At 39.5% G+C, this 22,894-nt stretch overlaps 2 protein-coding genes across 2 annotated transcripts; both read right to left on the reverse strand.

Annotated features, from left to right (window-relative positions):
- Positions 1-3,046: 3,046 nt before the first annotated feature.
- On the reverse strand, positions 3,047-4,462 carry LOC141913339 (acid phosphatase type 7-like). Its single transcript, XM_074804844.1, has one exon. It carries the CDS (start codon positions 4,460-4,462, stop codon positions 3,047-3,049), a length of 1,416 nt encoding a protein of 471 aa, XP_074660945.1.
- A 2,057-nt stretch (positions 4,463-6,519) lies between these two features.
- Positions 6,520-15,396, reverse strand: LOC141912900 (acetylcholine receptor subunit gamma-like). Its single transcript, XM_074804325.1, has 9 exons — positions 15,300-15,396; positions 12,254-12,411; positions 11,725-11,769; positions 11,517-11,626; positions 10,848-11,037; positions 10,029-10,323; positions 8,563-8,682; positions 7,843-7,958; positions 6,520-7,371 (listed from the first exon to the last, which is right to left on the reverse strand). The coding sequence occupies exons 1-9, from the start codon at positions 15,364-15,366 to the stop codon at positions 7,108-7,110; spliced, it is 1,365 nt and encodes a 454-aa protein (XP_074660426.1). The 5' UTR covers positions 15,367-15,396; the 3' UTR covers positions 6,520-7,107.
- Between the last annotated feature and the right edge of the window lie 7,498 nt (positions 15,397-22,894).

The raw sequence follows: 22,894 nt of genomic DNA on the forward strand, positions 1-22,894 counted from the left end.
CGAGAAGTGGCTGTTGCTGTAACTAGACCGGTAGTTACGGAGCCAGTAGTACTGGTAGAGATTATCTCTGCATCCTTCGAGACTGTATTCGATTGCACGGTGCTCGTTGAAGTCCAATCCTGCAACGTAGCTCTATTTGTAGGCCGATTAGATGTATCCGTATATACTGTACCGGTCGTCGTCCTAGTCTTTGAACTAGTTGGATTATTTGTTGACGTAAAGACATTCGCTTCGCTGGACGAACTGGCCGGAGATGCTGTATTTGACACATATACTACAGACTTAGTCGTAATTGTTTCGGGTATACGAGGTGAAGTAACTAATTTAGCGTTGTACTTCGGAGACTCATGTGATTTAGTCGTGGACACAGTCGTGGCACTGAGTGAGGTCTTGCGAGGCATTGCGGTCGTCGAAGTCCTATAGTTATTATGGGCAGTACTCTTCGATGATGCGGTAGTAGTAGTAAGCATTTCAGAGGATGTAGCTGCTCTGGATGAAAATAAATGAGGTTCAGTTAGTTTCAAAGGCGATGATTCGTAGGGCTTTGTTGTAGATTCCGACTGAAAATCGATTGGTGACGCGCTATAGGAAGAAGTCCAAGCTGTCGATGTCATGCGTGTTGAATGACCGCTTGATGAACTCGTCGGAGTAGCAGACGTGGAGGTGCGTGTCGTAGAATACGATTCAGTACTCGACGATCTAACCGTTATACCAGAAGTCGATGTTCTAGGTATTTTTGAAGTGCTTGTTGTGAAAATGATCGTTGGCTTCGATGGCTTATTGTCACTGGATTTTGTTTGAAATTCATTGACCTTTGTCAGTGTTGGTGTATCGGGAAAAGGTGTAGTTGTTTTAGCCATACGTGCACTAGATGCTGATGTAGGCTGGGTATTTCTTGGTCTCCAGGAAGACCAAGCTGCATTTGTCCGGTAACGATAAAAAGGAGACGTCGTTGCATCTGCTTTGGAACGATATTTCCGGCCGTTCAAAATGGACATGAAATCCACGTTTACGCCTACATAACTATTGCTACTGGTCATCCGACGGCTTAACTCACCGAGAATGCGCTTGCTAATTCTAATAGAAATGTAGTTCAACATATCTTCTATCATTAACTGTAAAGTCGCCATGAGTCGCTTTGCTTCGCCTTTTCTTCTACAGAATTTTCTCATCGGGAATCTAGAGCGCAAGTATTCTGTGTAACTGTCAGTCATCTGTAACAGATTGTCGACGGGTCGAATGGATACGAATTCATCTAGGTACGAATACCGACTGGTCAGTAGATCACCGTTCCTCAGGAAAACGTTCAAATCGAAATGTTCAAATCCGTGATCTGTTTTGGGTTTATTCCTTTTTCCGTCAAAATCGTTGCCGACATGGCCACCAGGAGAGAATTTCTTGTGGAGGCCTTTGGTAACATCAACGTTAGCGCTTTTGTATGAACCGAAATTGAATTTGTAACCTGTTTTCCATCTATGCCTGCTATCAGCCTTGCTGCCGGATTTGGCAATAAACCGAGCATAGTACGGATGATCGTTGGATGAATCATCATTTTTCAATTGCCACTGAAACGGTTCTCCGTCATCGTTATCGCCTTCGGATTTCTTCACGACCGCCACGTCAAATCGTCCATGTCTAAAACCTCCGATTTTCTTCGCAAACTGTTGAAAGTAGTTCTGTCTCACCTTGAACAACTGATTTATGGATAGACCAAGTTCGAACGACGCGAATAACAACAAAAACGTCGTCTTAGTTACCAGCAATATCGACGCCGACGCCATTGAATAATCTGGAGATAAACGAAACGAAATAATATTAGGCTCAGGTTTGACTTCTTTAAAAATTTGTAAACTCGCAATTTCTTACGCACGAATAACCGAAACGTGTGACAGAATAAATTTGAAAAACTAAGTATCGCGCGGATAAAAAGACAAAGAAACGACTGCATCGGCGAAAGCGCTGGATTTACCGTCACTTATTCCCACAAAGTTGCTATAAATCTTCAACCACTGTACCAGCCCATTTTGAGAATACGTAATATTGTGAGCAAAACCTTAGAATTCATTTGAACACGCGTAAAAACAAATATTCTTCGACGTGCGTTGTAAATTTGTGCATTGAAACGACTATTTCTGGTTATAGACGACCAGCCGCAACAAGTCGTTTTATCGCACGTTCAGAGATTTTACTGATGAGAAAACTGCAACATTGTGGATTATTTTCATACATATTTCGAAAAAACCACAATCGTATTTCGATTTGAAGCATTAGATTATGCTCTTCTTCTCAACTTACAGGTGATTATACATGTAAATAGCATCCAGATATTGAATACTCACATGTTTAAAGCCTTCCTTTTTGACTTCCAACTGTTTCAACTTTTATCTTGAACAGTCGACGGACGAATCAATTTCCTCTTCGTACCACCGGAAAAATGAGTCGGTCAAATTGACCCAGCTGCCTACTCGAACAAAATAATTTCATATTCAATCGCAGTCAAGATTCAAGTCAAAAACTCAATCAAGATCTGGCAGCTGTAGAATCAAAAACATCAAAGCAGCGAAACTAAAAAGGAATCCTGTTGACAAAAAAGAATCAACTAACGCAAAGGTTGCAGAAAGTATCATACAAAATTAGCAATCTCTATTTCACAATGATTCTCTATTAACGATTTCAGGATTTAAACGTAGCAAATACCCGTTTGTAAATACAATATAAGTCCTTTATATCGCGACTGCTGGTACCGATGAAAGACATCGAGTCTTAATGATTTGGTGGTACAAAGAATAATCATATTTCCATTGAATTTGAGATAACTCTGAGCAATGTTGATATTAATGATGAATAATAACAATAAACATTTGTAGACCACACTACATTGCGTCTCAGTGCGGTTAAAAATAATAATTGGGCTACAAAAATACATTTAAACTGCTTAAATGTAGGCGTTTAAGTGAGCAACGGCTTTAAAGAAAGCACGGCGTATATCTGACTTTTGATGCACATAAAAAGAGGTATATAAATGTGTTCAAACCACGGACACCTTTCAGGTCACAATCGACGACATTGGTAACGATTCTTGCCTCGTCGAATGATTGTGTTGAACGAGCCAAAAATCGTCCAGAATCCGCGACGAAACACTTTCGACGCAAGTGTAACGTAGGTGCGTATCGTTGACCACTGCTAAACGCCCGAAGCTCTCAACACCGGCGACGGCGGATCTGAACGCCGACCATTCCGGTTTCGGGTTTACGGCGTCTTCGAATACGTCCAAAAAGAACCACACAGCCGGTGAACCGTTGACGATATGAACGGGAGCTTTCGCGTCGACGTAGCTGTGACCGTACACGCTGAAATTGTAAACGGGCCACGATCGTTCGTACGAGTGCTCGTGACCGCTGACGATCAGGTCGACTCCCTGTTCGAAGAATAACCTCTCGACGCTCTCTCGAATGGCTGTTTGCAGACTGGAACAGTTCGTTTCGGGATTGATATAGTTCGAACAGTAGAGCGGTCGATGCCCGAATACTACTATCCACGGCCGCTGTTTGCGGTTCAGATTCGCTTTTTGTAAATCTTTGCGTAACCAGTCGTGCTGCTGTTTGATGTAGTGCGGTTGAAATTGGTACAGTTCCGTGTCGTAGAAAACAAAATGCGTTTTACCGAGATCGAAACTGTATCGCATTTCTCCCGTCGGAATCGGCCATTTCACGCCGGGCAAACTGAATCGATGTCGATAGTGTTTAAACAGCGATTGGTTTTCGTGATTGCCGGGAATCGTCAGGTATAACAGCTGGGACACGAGTGGCTCCATCTTGCGCATGAACGAGTCACCGTTCGGTTCGATATTATAGGCGATATCTCCCAGGTGTAGCACGGCGTCGTACGCTATCGATCGAAGTTGATATTCGTTCGTTAAAGCCTGCACGGTTTTTGAATGCACGCCGATGTCGCTGCCCACGAGTAAATTAACGATAGAATCGGCCGCGTTGTTAAACGTCCTGAACTGAAATACCGGCGAAGAATATCGATCCACGACCACTTTGTAGAAGTATATCGCGCCGGGAAGCAGTTTAGTCAATTCACATCTGTAAACATACGGAATGAAATACCCGGAATTGATCGAGTCTTCGATTTCTATCGTAACGGCTCGACATCTAGCTTCAAAACGCGCCGACTGCCTGCCGAACATAACGTATCCGCTACTGTCGATACGGCTCGTCCACATCACTACGACCTCGCTGTAATCAGAACCGGGTGAGATTCGGATTTGTTCCGGCCGCCCATCGACCAAACGTCGCAGAAGCTGTTTGCGATGTATCGCCGGCGCTAAATACCAGAGTAGAAACGTGCCGATTATAACGGCGATTATCACCAGTAACTTACGCGCGTACCTGCACGAGATGTAGTCATTGTTTTTAGTGTCCTGCCCGTCGGAAGAGATGACTTGATGTGGTGGCATCGTTTATACACTACTGTTTCCTATATGCACTGATATAGCGCCTGTTTCAGTCCTAGTGAATATAGTTGATGTGGTGGCATCGTTTATACACTACTGTTTCCTATGCACTGATATAGCGCCTGTTTCAGTCCTAGTGTTTAAAGTTGAATTGATCGATCAGTCTCGCCAGCCGCTGCGGGCGATTCATTCACAGATGTCGTCGCTTTTTACCGGGATAAACTAAAACATTTGTGTCAAGCAACATGCACGGTTATATGGCCTACATTCCATACTCAACAACGTGTTTCGGACCGTTGGGTTTGTTGGTTTGCTTCAGAGCTTTTGGATAATTATGTTTCTTTCCGCTTCTGTGATCCTGATTTCACGGTTTGAGTATTTCCGGGTTCAATGTACGTGCATTTCTGTTCAGTTGGGTTTGTGACTGCGTGGCGGTTTGGTCACTGCAGTGTTTCGTTACATAAAGGAGCGGAATAAATTGTAAGTTGGTTGGTTTCCTCTGTTTCCGTCCAATTTAATTGATTTTGATAATTACAACAATATTCTGTAAACCTTAATGTTTGTAATTTGTATTGCAGTTAACGGTTATATTCTAATAAACCAGTAAAAATTGTCCGCGTATTCCGTCGTTGGTTTTTGGATTCTTCCTCGGACACAACGTGCCAATTGCCATTCTATATATGCGGGTAAACACGGATTGTCTTCGCATGCAGTGACTGACTGCAGCGGTAGCTATATTTAGAAGTAACTGCGTTGTTTAACTACCGAATATGGAGCTTCTGTTTACTCAAGATAGCGCGCTATATATTGCAATGTAATCAATGATTATCAACTATCCAGAAATCAAACCGCTCCCTACTTCCCTATTGCAGTCTATGACCTCGTAAAATAAACATACAACATTTAGAGTTCATGAAATTGGAGGCCTATTTATATAAACTGTTTTTTTCTTATCATCCTTCTTTTTGTAAGGGACAACACTGCTCGTCTGCGCTGAGCCATAAGCGGTAAGAAATCGTAAGAATATTATTGTCAGTTACTACGTAATGTAAACTTCCTTTACACTTTTGAATCATATTGCACTAAACTATCAAGAATTGAATTATTATGAATGATCACTGTCAATGACTATTTTGACTGTATTCAACATTATCCATCGATAAAGATGAAAAATCATAAACGCTACTTGCGCTTTTAAGCACAGAACATTTCAAAAACATATTAATTTCCTAATCTTTACCTTAAGTTAATCATATATCAGCTGTAAAGCTTGTTCGTTTGTCGATAATGGAAGCACGAATTAGCAATAGGTATCTTTGAATTAATTCGTTTTCTATATATTTGATTATATTGGTTGATCGATGTTTTCTACGATATATTTCAAGAAGACTTATTGATTGGTATTGCTTTTGTTTCAATACATATCGGTCTAAATATGTGTCAAGGCATTGAAAGACGTGCTTCGATACATCTTTGTAATCTCCAAGGCTGTCATCGAAGCCTGTTACGACAAGTCAAAGGCCTCTGTAAACTGCTATTCTTTTAATTTTCGAATTCAGATACATGTAATAGATCTGTAACGAGTTGATTCTATTCGTCGTAAATCCAATCGATATCGTGCAGGAAACCTATAGTTTAGGTTCTAACTTATTTTCTGCAACGCAACGTGATAAAAAAATTTATTGTTCCTCTGAAGATGAGGTTTAGTTTGACCTCGAAACTGCAAGGAAATAAACCGTTTCTACAAATCTAATGTGGGTTTTTATTCGTTAACTGTACTATATATTTATATCAGTTCGCTACAGACAGTTAACACTATTCTTCCCCGTCGCTAGGCTGATAAAGATTGCACTCATCACTGCTAGAAAATTGATTTTTACTCACGTTAGAGCAATGCAGCCAACAAAATTATAAATTTTGAGTTTAAAAAGTCGGCTTTTTGAACTCGAAATGTCGTCTTACTCAAAAGTCGTAAAGTCGATGTTGTTGGCCATATTGCTCTTCCGTATAATAGCAGACTGATTGAAACGATAAGATTTTATCATGATACGTACGTCTAGTTTATTATCAAATAAAAAGTATTTAGAACTACAATGACGTGATCTATCTTATTAAAGAATATGGATTAATAAGTGTCTTTTGCATCCTACAGTTTTATTTACAAATCATATAATGGTCGCTGATAACGGCCACAAACGCATTTCAAATTCGGAAGAAAATGCGGTTCAAAAGAAAATTTGAAAGAAAATTTTTCAGCACTCACATCTTCTATGTCCTGAAAACAACTTGAAGGATTCGAAAGCATTTTTCAGTTGTTTAGAGGGCCTGAAACTTGTATTCAGTGCGTCCTGAAAACAGCTTTTTCAAGACCTTCTGAAATCAACTTCTAGGCCCTGAAAAGAACTTTAGTTGTCTTCAGCACCTCTGAAAACAATGGCCCAAACAAGACTTGTAATCGTGCGCTTACTTGGAATGTCATTGTATCTTGGGGTTGTAATCACTAATAATTTCATTTCAGGTTAAAGTTGTTTCCTTGACTAACAAATTGTTTTGTGGACCAGAAAATCTTATTACAACAACCAACATTATTCTTCAAATCAATTTGAGATTTTGTGGCCCAAATTAGCCACCATATCGACCGATAACGTTTAGTAGATCAAAAACGATAAATCAAAAACTACAACGACAAATAAGAAAATTACGAACAACAGTCTTTCCAGAACGATATTAGCCGTATCGTAAAACGTGTCGTGCAATGTACTGGTGGGTGTCGTGGTCGGTGAACTGCTGGAGATTTCGCGGTCTTCGCCCAACTGATCGTCATCGTCCGCGCCGTCCGGAGCTAAACGACGAACTCGAATATCTGCCGTATCACGCCTGACCAACAACAACTTCTCCAAACACTCGGTAACCTATTTCAAAAAAGTACTATGAAAAACAACAACTACCTACACATTTATAGAGTTTATTGCGAATTAAAAGGCGGGCGTAGGTCGGCTTTACGACTGCAAGCTACTCGTAATCGACCGACGCACCCTCACGACCATTACGAACACCAGCGATACCTTGTGCACTGCCATCATATTATACTTTCCGCGATGTTTGCGGCCGTCTTTCTGAGTCGCAACATATTCTCCTTTTGTAACTGAAGCCCAACGCACCCGACGCACGGAAACACGGAAGAATTCTTTCCCGAAACAATGTTACCCGCGTTTCTCGTAGACGCACACGACTCCGGAAAACGCACGGAAACATTATGTCTGTCTCCAGCTCCAGTGTTTCCCTGCGTCGTGTGCGTTGGGCTCGACAGCTGACGAACACGTCACAGTCGACCTACGCACCCGTATCGCGATGCAGCTTAGAAATAAAAAGAAGTTCATTACCTGCTGAAAAGATCTTGGCGGTGGCGATGTAAAGCTGATCCGCGCTGCCGATGACGTCAGGTGAGCAATCAAATAAGCAATCACAGTCAGCAACATCGAAGATACATAGTAAACATCTAGAATTAAACATCATTTTATTTACTTGAAAACCACGAATGTAGACTATAAATTTTCTGACTGACACATCATCACTTTACGTCGTCACAATTAGTAGAAGATATGAATGAATTCGAAGTGTCCAAAAACATCTTCATGAAAAAAAATATATGTATAAAATCTTAGAGGTGTTCGTGGAGCCTCGTTCGCCTTGGCTTTCTACGTTGATCAATAAATGACACGATAAGCATAAACTCGATTTAGAAAAAGGTCTCATACGACAGTCCGATAATCACAGTCAAATCTAATTCAGCCTCGTAGTTAGGAGGATCGTTATGTCGATGATATAATGATGACTCATACTGCATTTAATATTTCCTTTGAAATGGTGTATTAATTAAGTTAATCAAGCAAGGGACTGCAGAGCTATTTGATATTCAATCAATACTTATGTTTTAAAAATGAGCGAAAATTATCGCAACAATGGGGACCTCGAGGGACCACCACAAAATGGCGCCTAGAAACTTTTTTATCAGTAAATTGGAAATACTACTTCGGACACACAGACCGGCTTCAATGATGCGACAACTCATCCCATGACGTGGGAGTTGAGACTGCACTCACGTATAATCGGAGGTTCACCAGTCGCTGTTAGTTCTTTGTCCGCCCACCATCGAGTATCACGAGGAAACGACTTCATGCTCATCATAAACAGGAACAGGTAAATGAGTATCATTCCGACAACTGTAACATGAACAGGTAAATGAGTATCATTCCAACAACTGTAACAGGAACAGGTAAATGAGTAGCATTCCAACAACTGTAACATGAACAGGTAAATGAGTATCATTCCAACAACTGTAACAGGAACAGGTAAATGAGTATCATTCCAACAACTGTAACAGGAACAGGTAAATGAGTATCATTCCAACATCTGTAACAGGAACAGGTAAATGAGTATCATTCCAACAACTGTAACAGGAACAGGTAAATGAGTATCATTCCAACAACTGTAACAGGAACAGGTAAATGAGTATCATTCCAACAACTGTAACAGGAACAGGTAAATGAGTATCATTCCAACAACTGTAACAGGAACAGGTAAATGAGTATCATTCCAACAACTGTAACAGGAACAGGTAAATGAGTATCATTCCAACAACTGTAACAGGAACAGGTAAATGAGTATCATTCCAACAACTGTAACAGGAACAGGTAAATGAGTATCATTCCAACAACTGTAACAGGAACAGGTAAATGAGTATCATTCCAACATCTGTAACAGGAACAGGTAAATGAGTATCATTCCAACAACTGTAACAGGAACAGGTAAATGAGTATCATTCCAACAACTGTAACAGGAACAGGTAAATGAGTATCATTCCAACAACTGTAACAGGAACAGGTAAATGAGTATCATTCCAACAACTGTAACAGGAACAGGTAAATGAGTATCATTCCAACAACTGTAACAGGAACAGGTAAATGAGTATCATTCCAACAACTGTAACATGAACAGGTAAATGAGTATCATTCCAACAACTGTAACAGGAACAGGTAAATGAGTATCATTCCAACAACTGTAACAGGAACAGGTAAATGAGTATCATTCCAACAACTGTAACGAATCATACACAATCAACAATATCAATTATTCGCCATAGTCGAATTTTTCTTCTGGATGAATTTGAGCGTGTATGTGATTGTGTGATTGTAGCAAAGTGTGTTGAGGTGACCCTTTTTACAAGCATTTTGTTTCGATTATTATTATACGATCATAACAGAATATTCAATCCATCGTCAACATCTGATATCTAAATAAATGCTAATGATCATTTTGATTTGTTATACGTGATGACAAACAACGATACGTTAATTTCATAAGAATGTTGCATTTAATCGATTAAAATCGCTCCTTAATCTTCCAAAAATCTTAATATTAATGCCAGAATTAGGTCGCCTCTGACCCAAACTCATCTCGGCGGTATCCTCCCTCGGCAGCCGTGGTTGATGCCATCAGGTTCGAATCCTTGCCGAGGAAGGATGTTCGGTGGGCGACAAACAAACTCTCGGGCAAGTGAGGATGATACCTGTTATGTGACGAGCTGCAACACCGCGGCCACGAAATAGAAAAAGCATCGGAATCATGAGATTCAGGCAGATCGCGGGCGCCACGAATACAAGAACTCCTCGCAGAAGAGATCTGCGTACGGTGAACTGGTACACGATTGTCTCGGTCGTTTCACGGGTTTGCGTTGTTCGATTTCGCACCAGACGTTTGCCTTTTTCCAACAACCAGATGTCGGACGTTTTCTGAGGCAATTCTGGATACCGGGTGGCTATGATTCGCCAGGGTGACGCGTCCGACACGGCGTGTACGTTGTACTGAATTAGAAAATAGAAGATTTTTTCACTCATTTAGATTCACAAACATATCAAAAATCTCTTCATCGGTAATTCAAAGCTTATCCGTTAAAATCACTGTCAATCAGAGGCCTGAAATATGCGACTGTACAAAAAGTCGTTTCTAGAAATAGACAAAGTAAAAATGAGCGTATGTAATGCTTGTATATGTTGGCGTACTACTTTGGCATTTCGGGGACGTAGTTGGGATTGTGACGTTGATACCGATTTAGCTAACTTGGAAAAACCCAGGAAACTTTTAACTGAGAAAACTAGTTCATTTTGACTTAGCTAACTCTGAATAATCCTCAGAATTGAGGAAATATTTATTCCGAATTAAGAAACTTTGAATTTCGAAGATGAGTCACATTTAGAAATGATTCACTAGTTTTATTTCGAGTATCTAACTCTGTATAGACGTCAACGTTTCTTCTTACGAAAACGACCGATGCAGGACGCTTCCGTATAATCATTCGAAATAGTTCACAAACGATAGAAACCTATACCTTTTGTTTAACGAGGTTATCGTCGATCTCGACTGCTAGTTCACATTTGTGTACATCGAATGGAAATCGGTACTTGCTGATAGCGCAGTATATCGAATTCTGTAGCCAGTTGTTGAAACGAACGACGCCGGACCGATCTACATGCGCGTACGAGTTCCCATAGCCGTACAGACTCGGTAGCCAGGAAAATCTATAACAAAGAAAAATGCAAAAGTATGATATGATATGATTAATTTTCAAGTAAGATTTCTACAAAAAAAATTAATGAATAAGGAAATGCATTAAACGTGTATAATATTAAATGAGTTCCTGCTTTGAAGCAACATTTAGCTTATACAAGAAAGCAGCCCATGAAAGAGGACAAAATATACACGAGATGGAAATAAACGAAAGAAAACCGACATAATACGGATATGATAACGACATACATGTACATAACAAATACACATACATCATACATATACATACATATACACATACAACCATACTTATACTTATAAATGTTTTTAAGTGATATTTCTTTATGATGCGTATTCACTATATATAGTAACTTGCATCCAATCCACGTGCAGTTGTAAATAGTCATGATTGGTTCATTTTTTATGTTTCCCCCAGTCGAAATACAGCTGAATCTGATTTTCTGGTTCGTATTTGAGGAGTCTTACTCACCCGTGTACTATCTGAAATTTGGGTTTCCAGATTTTTCCGATGGACAGCGAAACGGAGTCGATGGAGCCATACTTTTTTGGGTCCCACGAGAGTCTCGAATCTTTCCACACCTATTCGTACATGAAAATCGTACCCGCACGAATGAATATGCGTTTTAGATATTTCAGCAGAAATGAAATGAGATGATGTTTCATTTGCTTGAACTTACTATCTCTACTTGACCTCTAGGCCAGACTAGACTGTAAGCAGGATTCTGGAATTCAGTACAATTTTCATAAGACACTCATTTAATCATATTTATCAGACTCTTATACTTTCAATTGAATCGCTCTTAATGTTTCGTTTTTGGTACGATACGTTAGGATATGATATCTGTTTTCTCCTATATCCAACTTAATACAAAACAAAAAGTCTTAACAGAATCATGGAGGGGACCACAGAGGAGCCTGGAGGCTGTAATCTATGGGACATAGACCTCTGTGAGAACAAATAAAACAATGACAAAAAGAAAAAACAAACTGACTTATGATAAATGAACAAATGAGTCAAGAGGTTGTGAAGTGAAAAATAAATAAAAGGAAAAGGTAGCACAAGACTGAATTATTTCAATACTTTAATACATCGATGTACTATCAATTCAAATGGTAGCATAACGTATTATTTTTCAGAAGTAAGCATTATCATTTTTTTATACATAAGAAACTCGATAGCTGTTCTCGGTGAAATGCCTTACTTACCACTGCCGCTATGGCCGCAATATCGATGCCCATTTTGATAGTGATTTTCTTGCCGAGGGGTTTATTCGGTTTAACGCCGATAGCTGGTCGTATGTTGGTCTCGTAGTCTTTCATTAGATCCGTAATCAAACGATGTTTATCGTTGTAAAACTTTTTTTCTAAAGCACACAAGCGAAGAGTGCTAGAAGCATTTAGTACGTTCCAAAAAGAATAATGAAGCGCGTCGATTAGATCAATCCAACTTAAGATTATTTTCTAATAGGGTAGGTGTGAGGAAAATATGGGAGGGTAAGTTTTTTTTGTTTTGTTGGAACTGAACGGGGGTCTAGTAGCCCTCTCCGGAAAAAAATGATGCTCAGATATGGTTTTGATTCCCGTTGATATAACGAAGGTCTAAATAAATGAACAAAATCTTATATATATATACTTGTATTAGATCGAGAAAGTTGTAAGAGGAAAACGTTTCTGTTTGATAATCTTTTAAAATAAAAAAAAACTATCGGAACTACGGTCCCGCATAGCTACAATACTACCCGAGTAACTTTCATGTACTTAAAAAATGTATGCGGAATTTTCTTACAACATTAAACATTTTCTGGAAGACCGTCTGTCATGGGGTGAAGATTATATAATTCTAAAAAGTAAATATAGCTGCAAAGCAGCAATAATGGGTTTTTACTGGATAGCAGCATCACAAATATGCATATCTTTGGAAATTAAAAATTGAAATGTAAAAGAATGTTTATCGTCGGGGATTCGAACTTAATATGACTGATATAACTACGTCGTCAATGTAGTACATCACCTCAAATATATTGAACTTACAAATTACTTTCGATACGACAACGTGCGAACAAGCACTATGAGACTTTAAAAAAAACGGTTACTTAAATTGACCATATATAATAATTAATATAAGATCAACGTCTGCAACAATTGGAAAGTCTTACGGGTTGCTGGGTTTGTTGTTGGTTCTGTTGTTTTCTGTGTAGGTGAAACTGTAGAACTTGGTTCCGTTGTAGTCTGTATAGACGGCGCTGACGTAGTTCTTGCCTTCGCGGCGACGTCTGGATAAAACAGTTTATGGTCTATTACCGAAACAACCGTCGAGCCGAGTGTCTATTGTTTTACTAAAGTTGAAATCGATTACACCTACCCGAACATAATGGTACGTTACAGTATTCCCAGCGTTTACCGGGATTCAGAGTATAACACCACGGTCCTTCAGGTTCATTATCCGGGTTCCTACAGTAATTCTCCGCTGTTGTCTTATCGTCCAGCTTCGAATATAACCTGTGTTTATGCGGTGTTTGTCTATCCCAGCGCTGACATTTCCAACCGCTTCGTGTTTCGCTCGTTTCGCCGCGATATTCAGCGCCTTTTTTACTGGTTTTACATTCACAGAACTCTATATCGCAGTACTCCCAGCGTTTACCGGGATTCAGAGTATAACACCACGGTCCGTCCGGTTCATTATCCGGGTTCCTGCAGTAATTCTCCGCTGTTGTCTTATCGACCAGCATCGAATATGCACTGTGATTATGCGGTGTTTGACTATCCCAGCGCTGACATTTCAAACCGCTTCGAGTCGTATTCGCTATGCCTTGATAATCGCGACCTGTCCGTGTAGTTTTACATTCAGGAGCCATCCCCGGACAGAACCTTATATTACAGTACTCCCAGCGTGTATCGGGGTCCATCGTATAACACCAGGGTCCTAAAGGTTCATCATCAGGATTCCTGCAGTAATTGGAAGCTGTGCCCTGGTCGGAGAGCATATCGTAGCGGGTATGTTTATGAGGTGATTGAGAATTCCAGGCTTGACACTTTTTACCAGATTTTGTTTGGCCCAAACGTCCTCTGTATTCTTTACCGGTTGTGGTAGTTTTACAAGTTTCACCTGATTAAAGTAAATGTATTATCTCTATAATCTGATTCTTTGAACTGCGAAGCAGCGATCATGGGTTTTCTGCCAATAATCGATCATTAAATTCTTCATTTTATTTTAGAAATAAATCGATGCGTAAACTATTTTATCGTTCTGGACACTGATAACAACTTTGACGTACAGTAATTGAACTGGCTAACACAACGAAAAATATTTCGAAAACTACGGTCGATCCAGAGTCTGACATTCTAAGACGTTTCCACGAAGCCATATCGCAGCGAAAACTGTCGATATGCTTTATGCTTTGATAAGAATGCTGACGAACAGTGACCTACCGGCTCTAATACAAAACAGTTTCTACTCATTCTGCCTTAACTATTGACTATAAAATGATACTCGGGCTTTAATCCACATTCAAACCTCTTAGGAACAATATGTTCTTACGAGCAACGTTATACAACAAGAAACTTTCCAAGCCTATACATATCATTCAAAAGCCTTTAAAACCTATGCAAATGAATTTTAGACCCTCTGGGGGACGAACCGAGGAGTGAATCAAAATCAAGACACTCGGAATCTGTGGATATTGGGGTTAAAATCCTAGTAAATTCGGTAGATTTCCAAGAGCCATTGGCTTTAATTAACTTTTGGCGATTATCTGCTTCGAAAGGGGACGGAAAATGATGATTATATTAGTCCGGAGAAAAGCAATAGGGTTTTTGTTAAAAGTATATAGCCCATTTTAAAGTGTCTATTCTAAGACAATATGTCAGTCACGATAGACTCTGAAGCCTGTATGCGAAAGAAAGGGAAAATACAAAAGATCGGTACCAAAATGAGTTCCGGGCTCGCTGTGGTTGCTGGGTTTCTTGCAACGTTGATGGAATAGGAATCTGATTATATTGGTGTACGCTAAGCGCAAATCAATGACATAACTCCAAACATCGCCAATTCTAAACTGGCTTGAAGATGGGGTTGTGCGGCTCCAGTCGCTTCATATTGAAAGAAAGCAGGTTCACTTACTTGAAATTTAAGCCGAAAGCGGGGATTCAAAATTAACTATATTTTCCGTTTTCTTCGCATCCAGACGTTTTTAACCCCGCACAGAGCGCGTTGATGGCATCAAGTCTTTTCATCACAAACAACCTGTCAACTTACCTTCATCCTTGTCACATAAAGCATTAGTCAACAGCAACGTAAATGTAAACAGACATTGCAAAATCATCTTCTTTTGTATGGACGTTTTTTTTAGAAAATCTCCTCGCGAACGCTCGACGCCTACTCGTCCAGCGCGATCAGCCACACTTCTACAGTTTGCCGAGTATACGATTTTCTATGTCACAATCTATTAAGTGTATTACGGAAACAATATTCTATTGTTTGCGCTGGAATTTTATCATCCACTTTGAAACTGTGTAGGCCAAAGGGATCAGACATCTATATATAGTAAATAAGCAGCGTATATTCGAAATAAAAATCTCGCCCGATCGAGACATTAATGATTCTGAAGTTTTATAGTCTTATGTCAGGAAATATTTTTTTTCTAGAATTAGAAAGTATTCATATATACAGCAATCTTCATCACCGTACCCGAGTCAGTGTATACACAAGTGATAAGGATGTAGCCCGTACAGAAAGTAAAACTAATGCGGTTGTTAGCGTTGATTGACTTCACGGTAGTAAAAGAGAAACGATGATCTTCGATAAGTCGGTAATTCGTATTCCTCGTTGGCGTCTTTGATTCGGTATCGGATACCGAATACTACACAGTACGTACAGCGTAGGTGTTAACATACGTCAACTCGTCCTCCCTCTGCAGGGACTCGAACCTGATGGCATCGCTACACTCAGCCACGGCACGAACCCCTGCATCAGTAGACCGGGTGCGCAGGTACATGCGCAGCTTTCCGAACGAAAACTGGCGGCACCAATCAGATTGCTCGTTGTATAATCGTTGAGGCAAATTTCAAGGAAGAACTATAAATGGGAAAACCCGGGCTAAAATAAAACGGGATTTCTGATTGGCTAAAAATCGCATCATCTGAACTGCGCGTGTATCTGCGCACACGGTCGATTATGGCAGGGTTTCGTGCCGTGGCAATCTCGATGCCATCAGGTTCGAATCCCTGCCGGGGGAGGATGACGTCAACTACGCTACACTGACTGGAGCATTTCCCGAATCAAAACAACAACAACAAATAAAAAAAAAAACAAAATGGACAACGCGCGCATTTTCTTTCGTATTAAAATCGTTTTATTCGTTTCAAAAATATCTTCCATCAGAATTCCGGCGCAAAAACATAAAACGAAACCCGAAACAAAAAATTTGCCTGATTATTTCCTTCTCTCCTGGCGCCTTTGAAATATTGTCTTTTTTCGCGAATGGAATACGTGATAATCGAATAATAATCGGCGTTACTCGGCGTAAATTCTCTGAGGGTGAATCGGCAGAAACGAACGTTCGGCGGGGGGGGGGGGGGGGTATTAACGATATTAGCTACAGTTGAGGAGATAGACACAAAAACAGTTCATGGTTACTAAATCCGTTTTAATAAATTGAATGCGGTTTCGGAATAAAACTAGGTTGCTATAGCTGTGATTATACATCATAGACATATTCGATCATATTTTGCACATTCAATTTCAATATTATGCAGAGAACCCGTACTTTTATTGATAATTGCGTATAATCTAGCATAATTGAGATCGAATCCACGGTAAGGTAGCTCATTTTGTGGCCGATTCGGGCCGTGTTAAAGAAAAAAAAGTGACACCTCTACCGATTAGTAACACAAAAAAAATTTCTCTTCGACGCGGCTTACGTGGCGATAGGATAGATTTTCGTGTTAAGAATTGGTGGGGATCGAGTCTCGTATTCCTTGTTTCAATACGGCCCGAATCGGCGGCCATTTTGCGTACGCGGCTGGCGAACTTTTTTACTAATGATACGAAGCGATGAAGATGGCCGCCGTATCGTCTATTCATCAGCACCCTTTTGTTGTCGTCGTGGTTTACGAGGTTGATGATAAAACCTCGAGGGAAATCACCGGACACCACTAGATGATTCGATAGCGTCGCCGCGGCCGCCGCTCATGTCTCACCGTGTATACCTGCGGGTTTATATCGTTTTTTGCCGCTAGTCAACAAATCGCTAATCCCCTCGCTCAATTTATGATCGGTTGAACGCGCGCTAGGACTAATCATCGGAATGATTAGGATAGCTTTATCGTTGGAGAATATTTATGGGCGCTAACGGTATCCAAAACCTATTGTTGTTCTCGTCATTATTGGCGTATCGTATATGAGTGAAGATATTGTTGATGAACCTCGGTGACTTTCGTTTTCCGCAATGATCCAGCATTTACAAAAAACCGTTCTCAGTAGAAGTAAACAAGATGATGGCGTTTGTCTCGATGAAGGTGCGGCCGATCGCAATAAAAACGCAATAAAAACGTGTTAAGTGCCAGTGGGAAGAAAGTATAATCAAAATAACCGGAATGAATATTGGGTGCATCGGAAAATGGGGCTTTGTTGATACTTTATTCAAATAAGAAGCTTCGAAATGCTGATGAACAGAATGATAAAATACGTTTGATAGTCCAAGCTCCACAGAGCAGCTAGAAGCCGGCATTGTCGGTTGTATCCCAATGACGACGTCACTGAATTAGTAACTATCCCGCCGCGAATCCCGTCAGCCGGAACGTCCGTATTTAACGATGACGTCATCGCGACGCGTGTGGCAGTATCGATGACGTCACCAACGACGGACACGCCCAGAGGAAGGGCGGAGGTGATAAGCGGTCTGTTCAGGGTAAATTGTATTGTTTTTCCGACTCGCCGCGCGCGAGTAGACACAGTCGAAACGTGATCAGATCCCCGCGACGACATTTACTCGCTATGGCCGGTCCGAACGTCGCGCACCAGTCACAAGCTACCAGATATCTCTCCAACAGTTTGTGGTTTAATCTGGAAAATAAATTTCGACGCTTCGTTATTGTGTGTTACTTTTTTAACTGTCGACCTGATAATGCAATTAATACAAATGAAAACAGATAGTACTCAGTAGGTTATATGATTTCATTTGGAATTATTGTTATTACTGTTATTGTATAAAAAGTTACAGAGCGCCATATTCCTAAAGTGCAAAATAAAATTCGGCAATACGACATAATCAACAGAGCAATTACGTAAAATGTTTTCTATAAAGTCTCCAATGACGACTTATAAGCATTTAACGAGCTTGCCTACTTTATGTCGATAGGCAGCGCGTTCCACAGAAGAGGTGCCGATCGTGCCACGAGTTTTCGCTACTTGTGCACTTAAAGTATATAATGTACATGTATGTATCTATAACTTTGATACCTCAAAAAACTAACAATAAGGGCAGTGCTAAAAGCAAATGTTGTACAGGAAAATTTGATGTTTTGAATACTCCTCGGCCGCAAGTTGTTAACATCTATTGAAGCGGAGCTTGGAGATTTCTATGTTTCTTTATCCTGTAATTTCAATTGTTCCATTTTCTAAACTGATCAGTCCCCCACCTGACTCCAGTGGGTGTGATTTAGTTTGTTACGGAGCTTTCTACAACCGGCCGCTCAGCTTTTACGGCAAATAATCTTAAGATTTGAAAAAAAAATATAGCTTCATCGGGCAAATGAAAAAATGCACCCGATGATGTTACTACGGGTTAGTAGCGAAGGCTCGTAGTTTCAAATAGAATCGGTTTTACCTATATACACAGTACGACCCGTTTTCACGTGTATTGATTTGATATCACGGTAACAGTAAAACACGGCTTTCCTCTATACGACTCATCAGTTACATGTTTAATTATCATTATCATTATCATCATTATTGTTATTGTTATTGATATTTACTATTATCTATTATTATTTCATGTTATTATTTATCATTATTATTAATTTTATTGTTACAACTCGTTGCTACTATCATTACCATTATCATTATCATTATCATCCTTTAGTGTAATTATCAGTTTATGTGCTTCTATTAATTTTTGATCACCGTCAATGTCACTGTCATTTCAATAACAATTGTAATTGCTTGTAATGTCCTCTGGACCTTAGCATGTATTTATTTTGTATATACCATTGAGTTGTTTAATAAGATTAATTTGTACTTCAAAGTAACATGTTTGATATATTGTTAATTAATGCCATTTTGCCTTACGGGCATGGGAACCTAACCAGGACATTACCCATATCTTCTCTATCATTGTATAATGGTGTAATCTCGCCAATTTGTTCGTTTTCTCGATAAGGTCAAACGATCTTGAAGAAGTTTTTAGAAAGGTTTCAAATTGGAATTTATATCTTCTTTATAATTTCTTGATCTCACAGTCGGTAGTTCTATTGTAGACAACGTGCCTCGATTTCCATCTTGCAATTGCCTATACTTATCTTTGTAGTAGGATGTAAAATGTCTACAATTATTTCATTTTCTGTTTATTTCTCGTTATAACCAAACGTTTACTTACTCTCCAATGTCAACGGTTGTTCTCGACTGGCCGTCCTCGATCATTATTAAGAGTAAGCCCAGCGTTATTATGCCTACGATTGTCAAGGTTTTCATCTAGAAATAAAAGAAAAACACACATGAACAAGAATGAGACGACATAGCGACAGTTTTAACGATTCAGTCGAAATGGAGAAAACAGAATGATCATAGATTTAGTTATGCTACAATACGATGTAATGATAAATTGTTTTTTTTTCTAATGCTATGATGTAACGAATTTCAACGCGTCGATATGATGACGAATATGATGATGGACGATAATTGCTCCATGAAACCAGCAATATTCACTACAAACCTGAATTCCATCCCTTTTCTGGATCTGGTTCATGTTTGATATCGGTAGAACTAATTAAAACCTACTCGAATTCAACGACTGGTTTGCGTGTACAAGTTGCCGAACGAACAAAACCACTTCATGTAAGCATTTTCAAAAAAAAGAGTGTTCGCAATACAGATCCGCTATCGGCGCAACCCTTCACTGAAAGTGCGTTCGAGGTGACAAGCTTGTCGCCGAATACCGTCGTAAAACTAGGTTCAATAAAATTAGATTTTAGAATCTCGTCATTTTGCGCAATAGCTCTTAGAAAAATACGCCGCACTTTGAAAATCGTATTACCTATTTCACTATCAGCCATCGAGGCGACATCAAAAGCATCCAAAAATCTACAGAAAAAATGGATTTTCGGTTTAGGGTTTGACCGGCGTACAAAACACGTGCACCGATCGAATTAACCGAGTTTGAGTTCATAAAAATCGTGGTGTAATTCGAATTCTCGGTATAGAATTCATATATGACGCGTATGAAATATTGACGGATTTGTAGAGGCACTTTTCACACCCGTCTGACGCGAAACTCAAGTACCTTTCAATATAACACATTAATCCGACGAGTAGCTCAATTTTTTCCCACTGGAGTGGATGATAAAGCCTTACTCAGCATTCAAAATGTTCAAACAAAAAATTTTCAAAGTTTTTAAACTATTCGAAGTAATAAAACGTTATAATCAACATCGTCTAAATCGATACGTCGAGTTCCGACCGATCAAAAAATAGGCCAAATAAAAGACTAAGTCGACCTTCCTTTTTACCATGACGCAACTTGTTAACGCGAAAGAAAAAAAAAGAAATTGGAAAAAGTATACACACATTATCGACGGGAAATGCCCGCACAAAGCGGCCTGTGAGGTCTATACTCGTGTATGTAATTACCGCGGGAGTGGACTTTTTGTTGCGAAATGATACTCGAAGGACCCGAAACACGACACCAGGCTTTTTATCATGCTTGTCGTGCGCAAAATCTGGTCAGATTCTGACCAGTCTTTTGATGAACGAGGAATATACGGTTGCGGTACGCCGACATAACCGACATCGTCGCCTATATACGGGTATAAATATTCATTCTTTGTGCAAGGCTTCAAAAAGAAACCCACCGTACCGTATCAAATCGACTGTATGTTGTATGTAGAAAATGCTGGGAAATCATGAATTTATACATATATCTTTTTCACTGTCATAAGAACTGCTCGAGTTGCTCAAGTCAATCTTTGAATTCGTACTTATATTTTTTCATAGATCTTAGGAAGAGAGTTCAAATATCCGAATAACCATAGAAGCGATAACATTAAAAACCTCATTTTCTAATGAGTAAATACAGTTTATTCACACGAACGTTTTCGGGATCATATCCCCTCATCAGGTGAAATACAAGTGAAATACAAGTGAATTTGAAAAATAACGATGATCCCGAAAACGTTCGTGTGAATAAACTGTATTTACTCATTAGAAAATGAGGTTTTTAATGTTATCGCTTCTATGGTTATTCCTATATTTTTTCAATACAGATGATTACACGAAACACGGCCAAAAACACAACTCACAAACGATCGAAATTGAGTGTCAGATTATAATATTGATATAGAGTTAGACTATATTGTCTTTTCTCAGTGCAAGTAATTCGAATGCCTCCCAAGTTCTAAATTGACCAGATAAACTGATAATCCCATGTTTGACTATATCTAGTTACACAGTACAGCATGAGTACTGAATCGTGTGAGGTTGCTTGTTTTCGTTCTTAACTTACCAGGCGCCGGGGAGAGACTCAATTTAGAGAGGGAGAGAGGGAGAGAGGGAGAGAGGGAGAGAGGGAGAGAGGGAGAGAGGGAGAGAGGGAGAGAGGGAGAGAGGGAGAGAGGGAGAGAGGGAGAGAGGGAGAGGGAGAGGGAGAGGGAGAGGGAGAGGGAGAGGGAGAGGGAGAGGGAGAGAAAGTTGGTGTAATTATATGACTGATATGATCATATTAATCTTCACATTTAACAAGTATATATATATACATATACATGGCACTGATTCTCAGACATCTCAGTCGTGTCGGTTCATCGTTATCTCATACGCCGTCGACGCTAATCTAATCCGACGATTCAGTCGGAGCGCAGTCGGAGCGACCGAGTGTTTCGGCAGCTTTCTTCTACAGTTTGAAAAATAACGAGACAACTGACGTCACATAGTGACAAGCCCCGAATCGCGCCAGTACAAAAAAGCCGAGCTTTAACGGAGACACCATCGAAACGATTAGAGAAAGTGTCCTTAAACTGGGTGATGCGTATTTACAAATAAATCATGACAGTACATGTCATTTTCTATGAAGATGAAATACTTGTTGTAATGCTAGTTCTTCATCTGGAACAAACAGACTGAGATAACTGATACCTGGTGCTTAGCTCGATAAAGATCATCTTTTGTGTTCATCTGTTGATACAGTTAATTACGGAAGCGTCCCGGGGACAATATTTACGAGAAATGAGAATTTCATTTTTAGTTGAGATATATCTCAACATAAAATCATTTACGATTAATGAATAGTTTTGCCGATTTTATGTTGAGTTATTATCTCAACATAAATTCATTTACGATTAATAAAAAGCTTTGCTGATTTTATGTCGACTAATTTCATAATAAAATTGTTCCTTTGAATATTATGAGAATTATACATCAATATCATACTCGTACTATCATTCTACTAAAATAACCCGCTAAATACAGATTTAATTCGTGAACATTATAAAGATAATAAATTAAGAAACCCATATTATAAGTATTTATTTGCTCTCAAGAATATTCAATATGACTGGTAATAAAACCTATAGAAAGTTCATTTAATAGACCGGTATTAACTTATCTTAACCTGGACCCGGTTCCACAGTGAGTTATAGTTAACT

The sequence above is a fragment of the Tubulanus polymorphus genome, chromosome 11, assembly GCF_964204645.1.
Source record: "Tubulanus polymorphus chromosome 11, tnTubPoly1.2, whole genome shotgun sequence".
In the NCBI taxonomy this organism is placed as follows: Eukaryota; Metazoa; Nemertea; class Palaeonemertea; order Tubulaniformes; family Tubulanidae; genus Tubulanus; species Tubulanus polymorphus.

Coding starts and splice junctions, on each gene's coding strand:
- LOC141913339 (XM_074804844.1), bottom strand. CDS start 4,462: ATGCCACCACATCAAGTCATCTCTTCCGACGGGCAGGACACTAAAAAC.
- LOC141912900 (XM_074804325.1), bottom strand. CDS start 15,366: ATGATTTTGCAATGTCTGTTTACATTTACGTTGCTGTTGACTAATGCT. Junction 11,770..12,253: donor TTGCGGCCATAGCGGCAGTG/GTAAGTAAGGCA, acceptor ACTGAATTCCAG/AATCCTGCTTACAGTCTAGT. Junction 11,038..11,516: donor AAATTTCAGATAGTACACGG/GTGAGTAAGACT, acceptor TCTTTGTTATAG/ATTTTCCTGGCTACCGAGTC.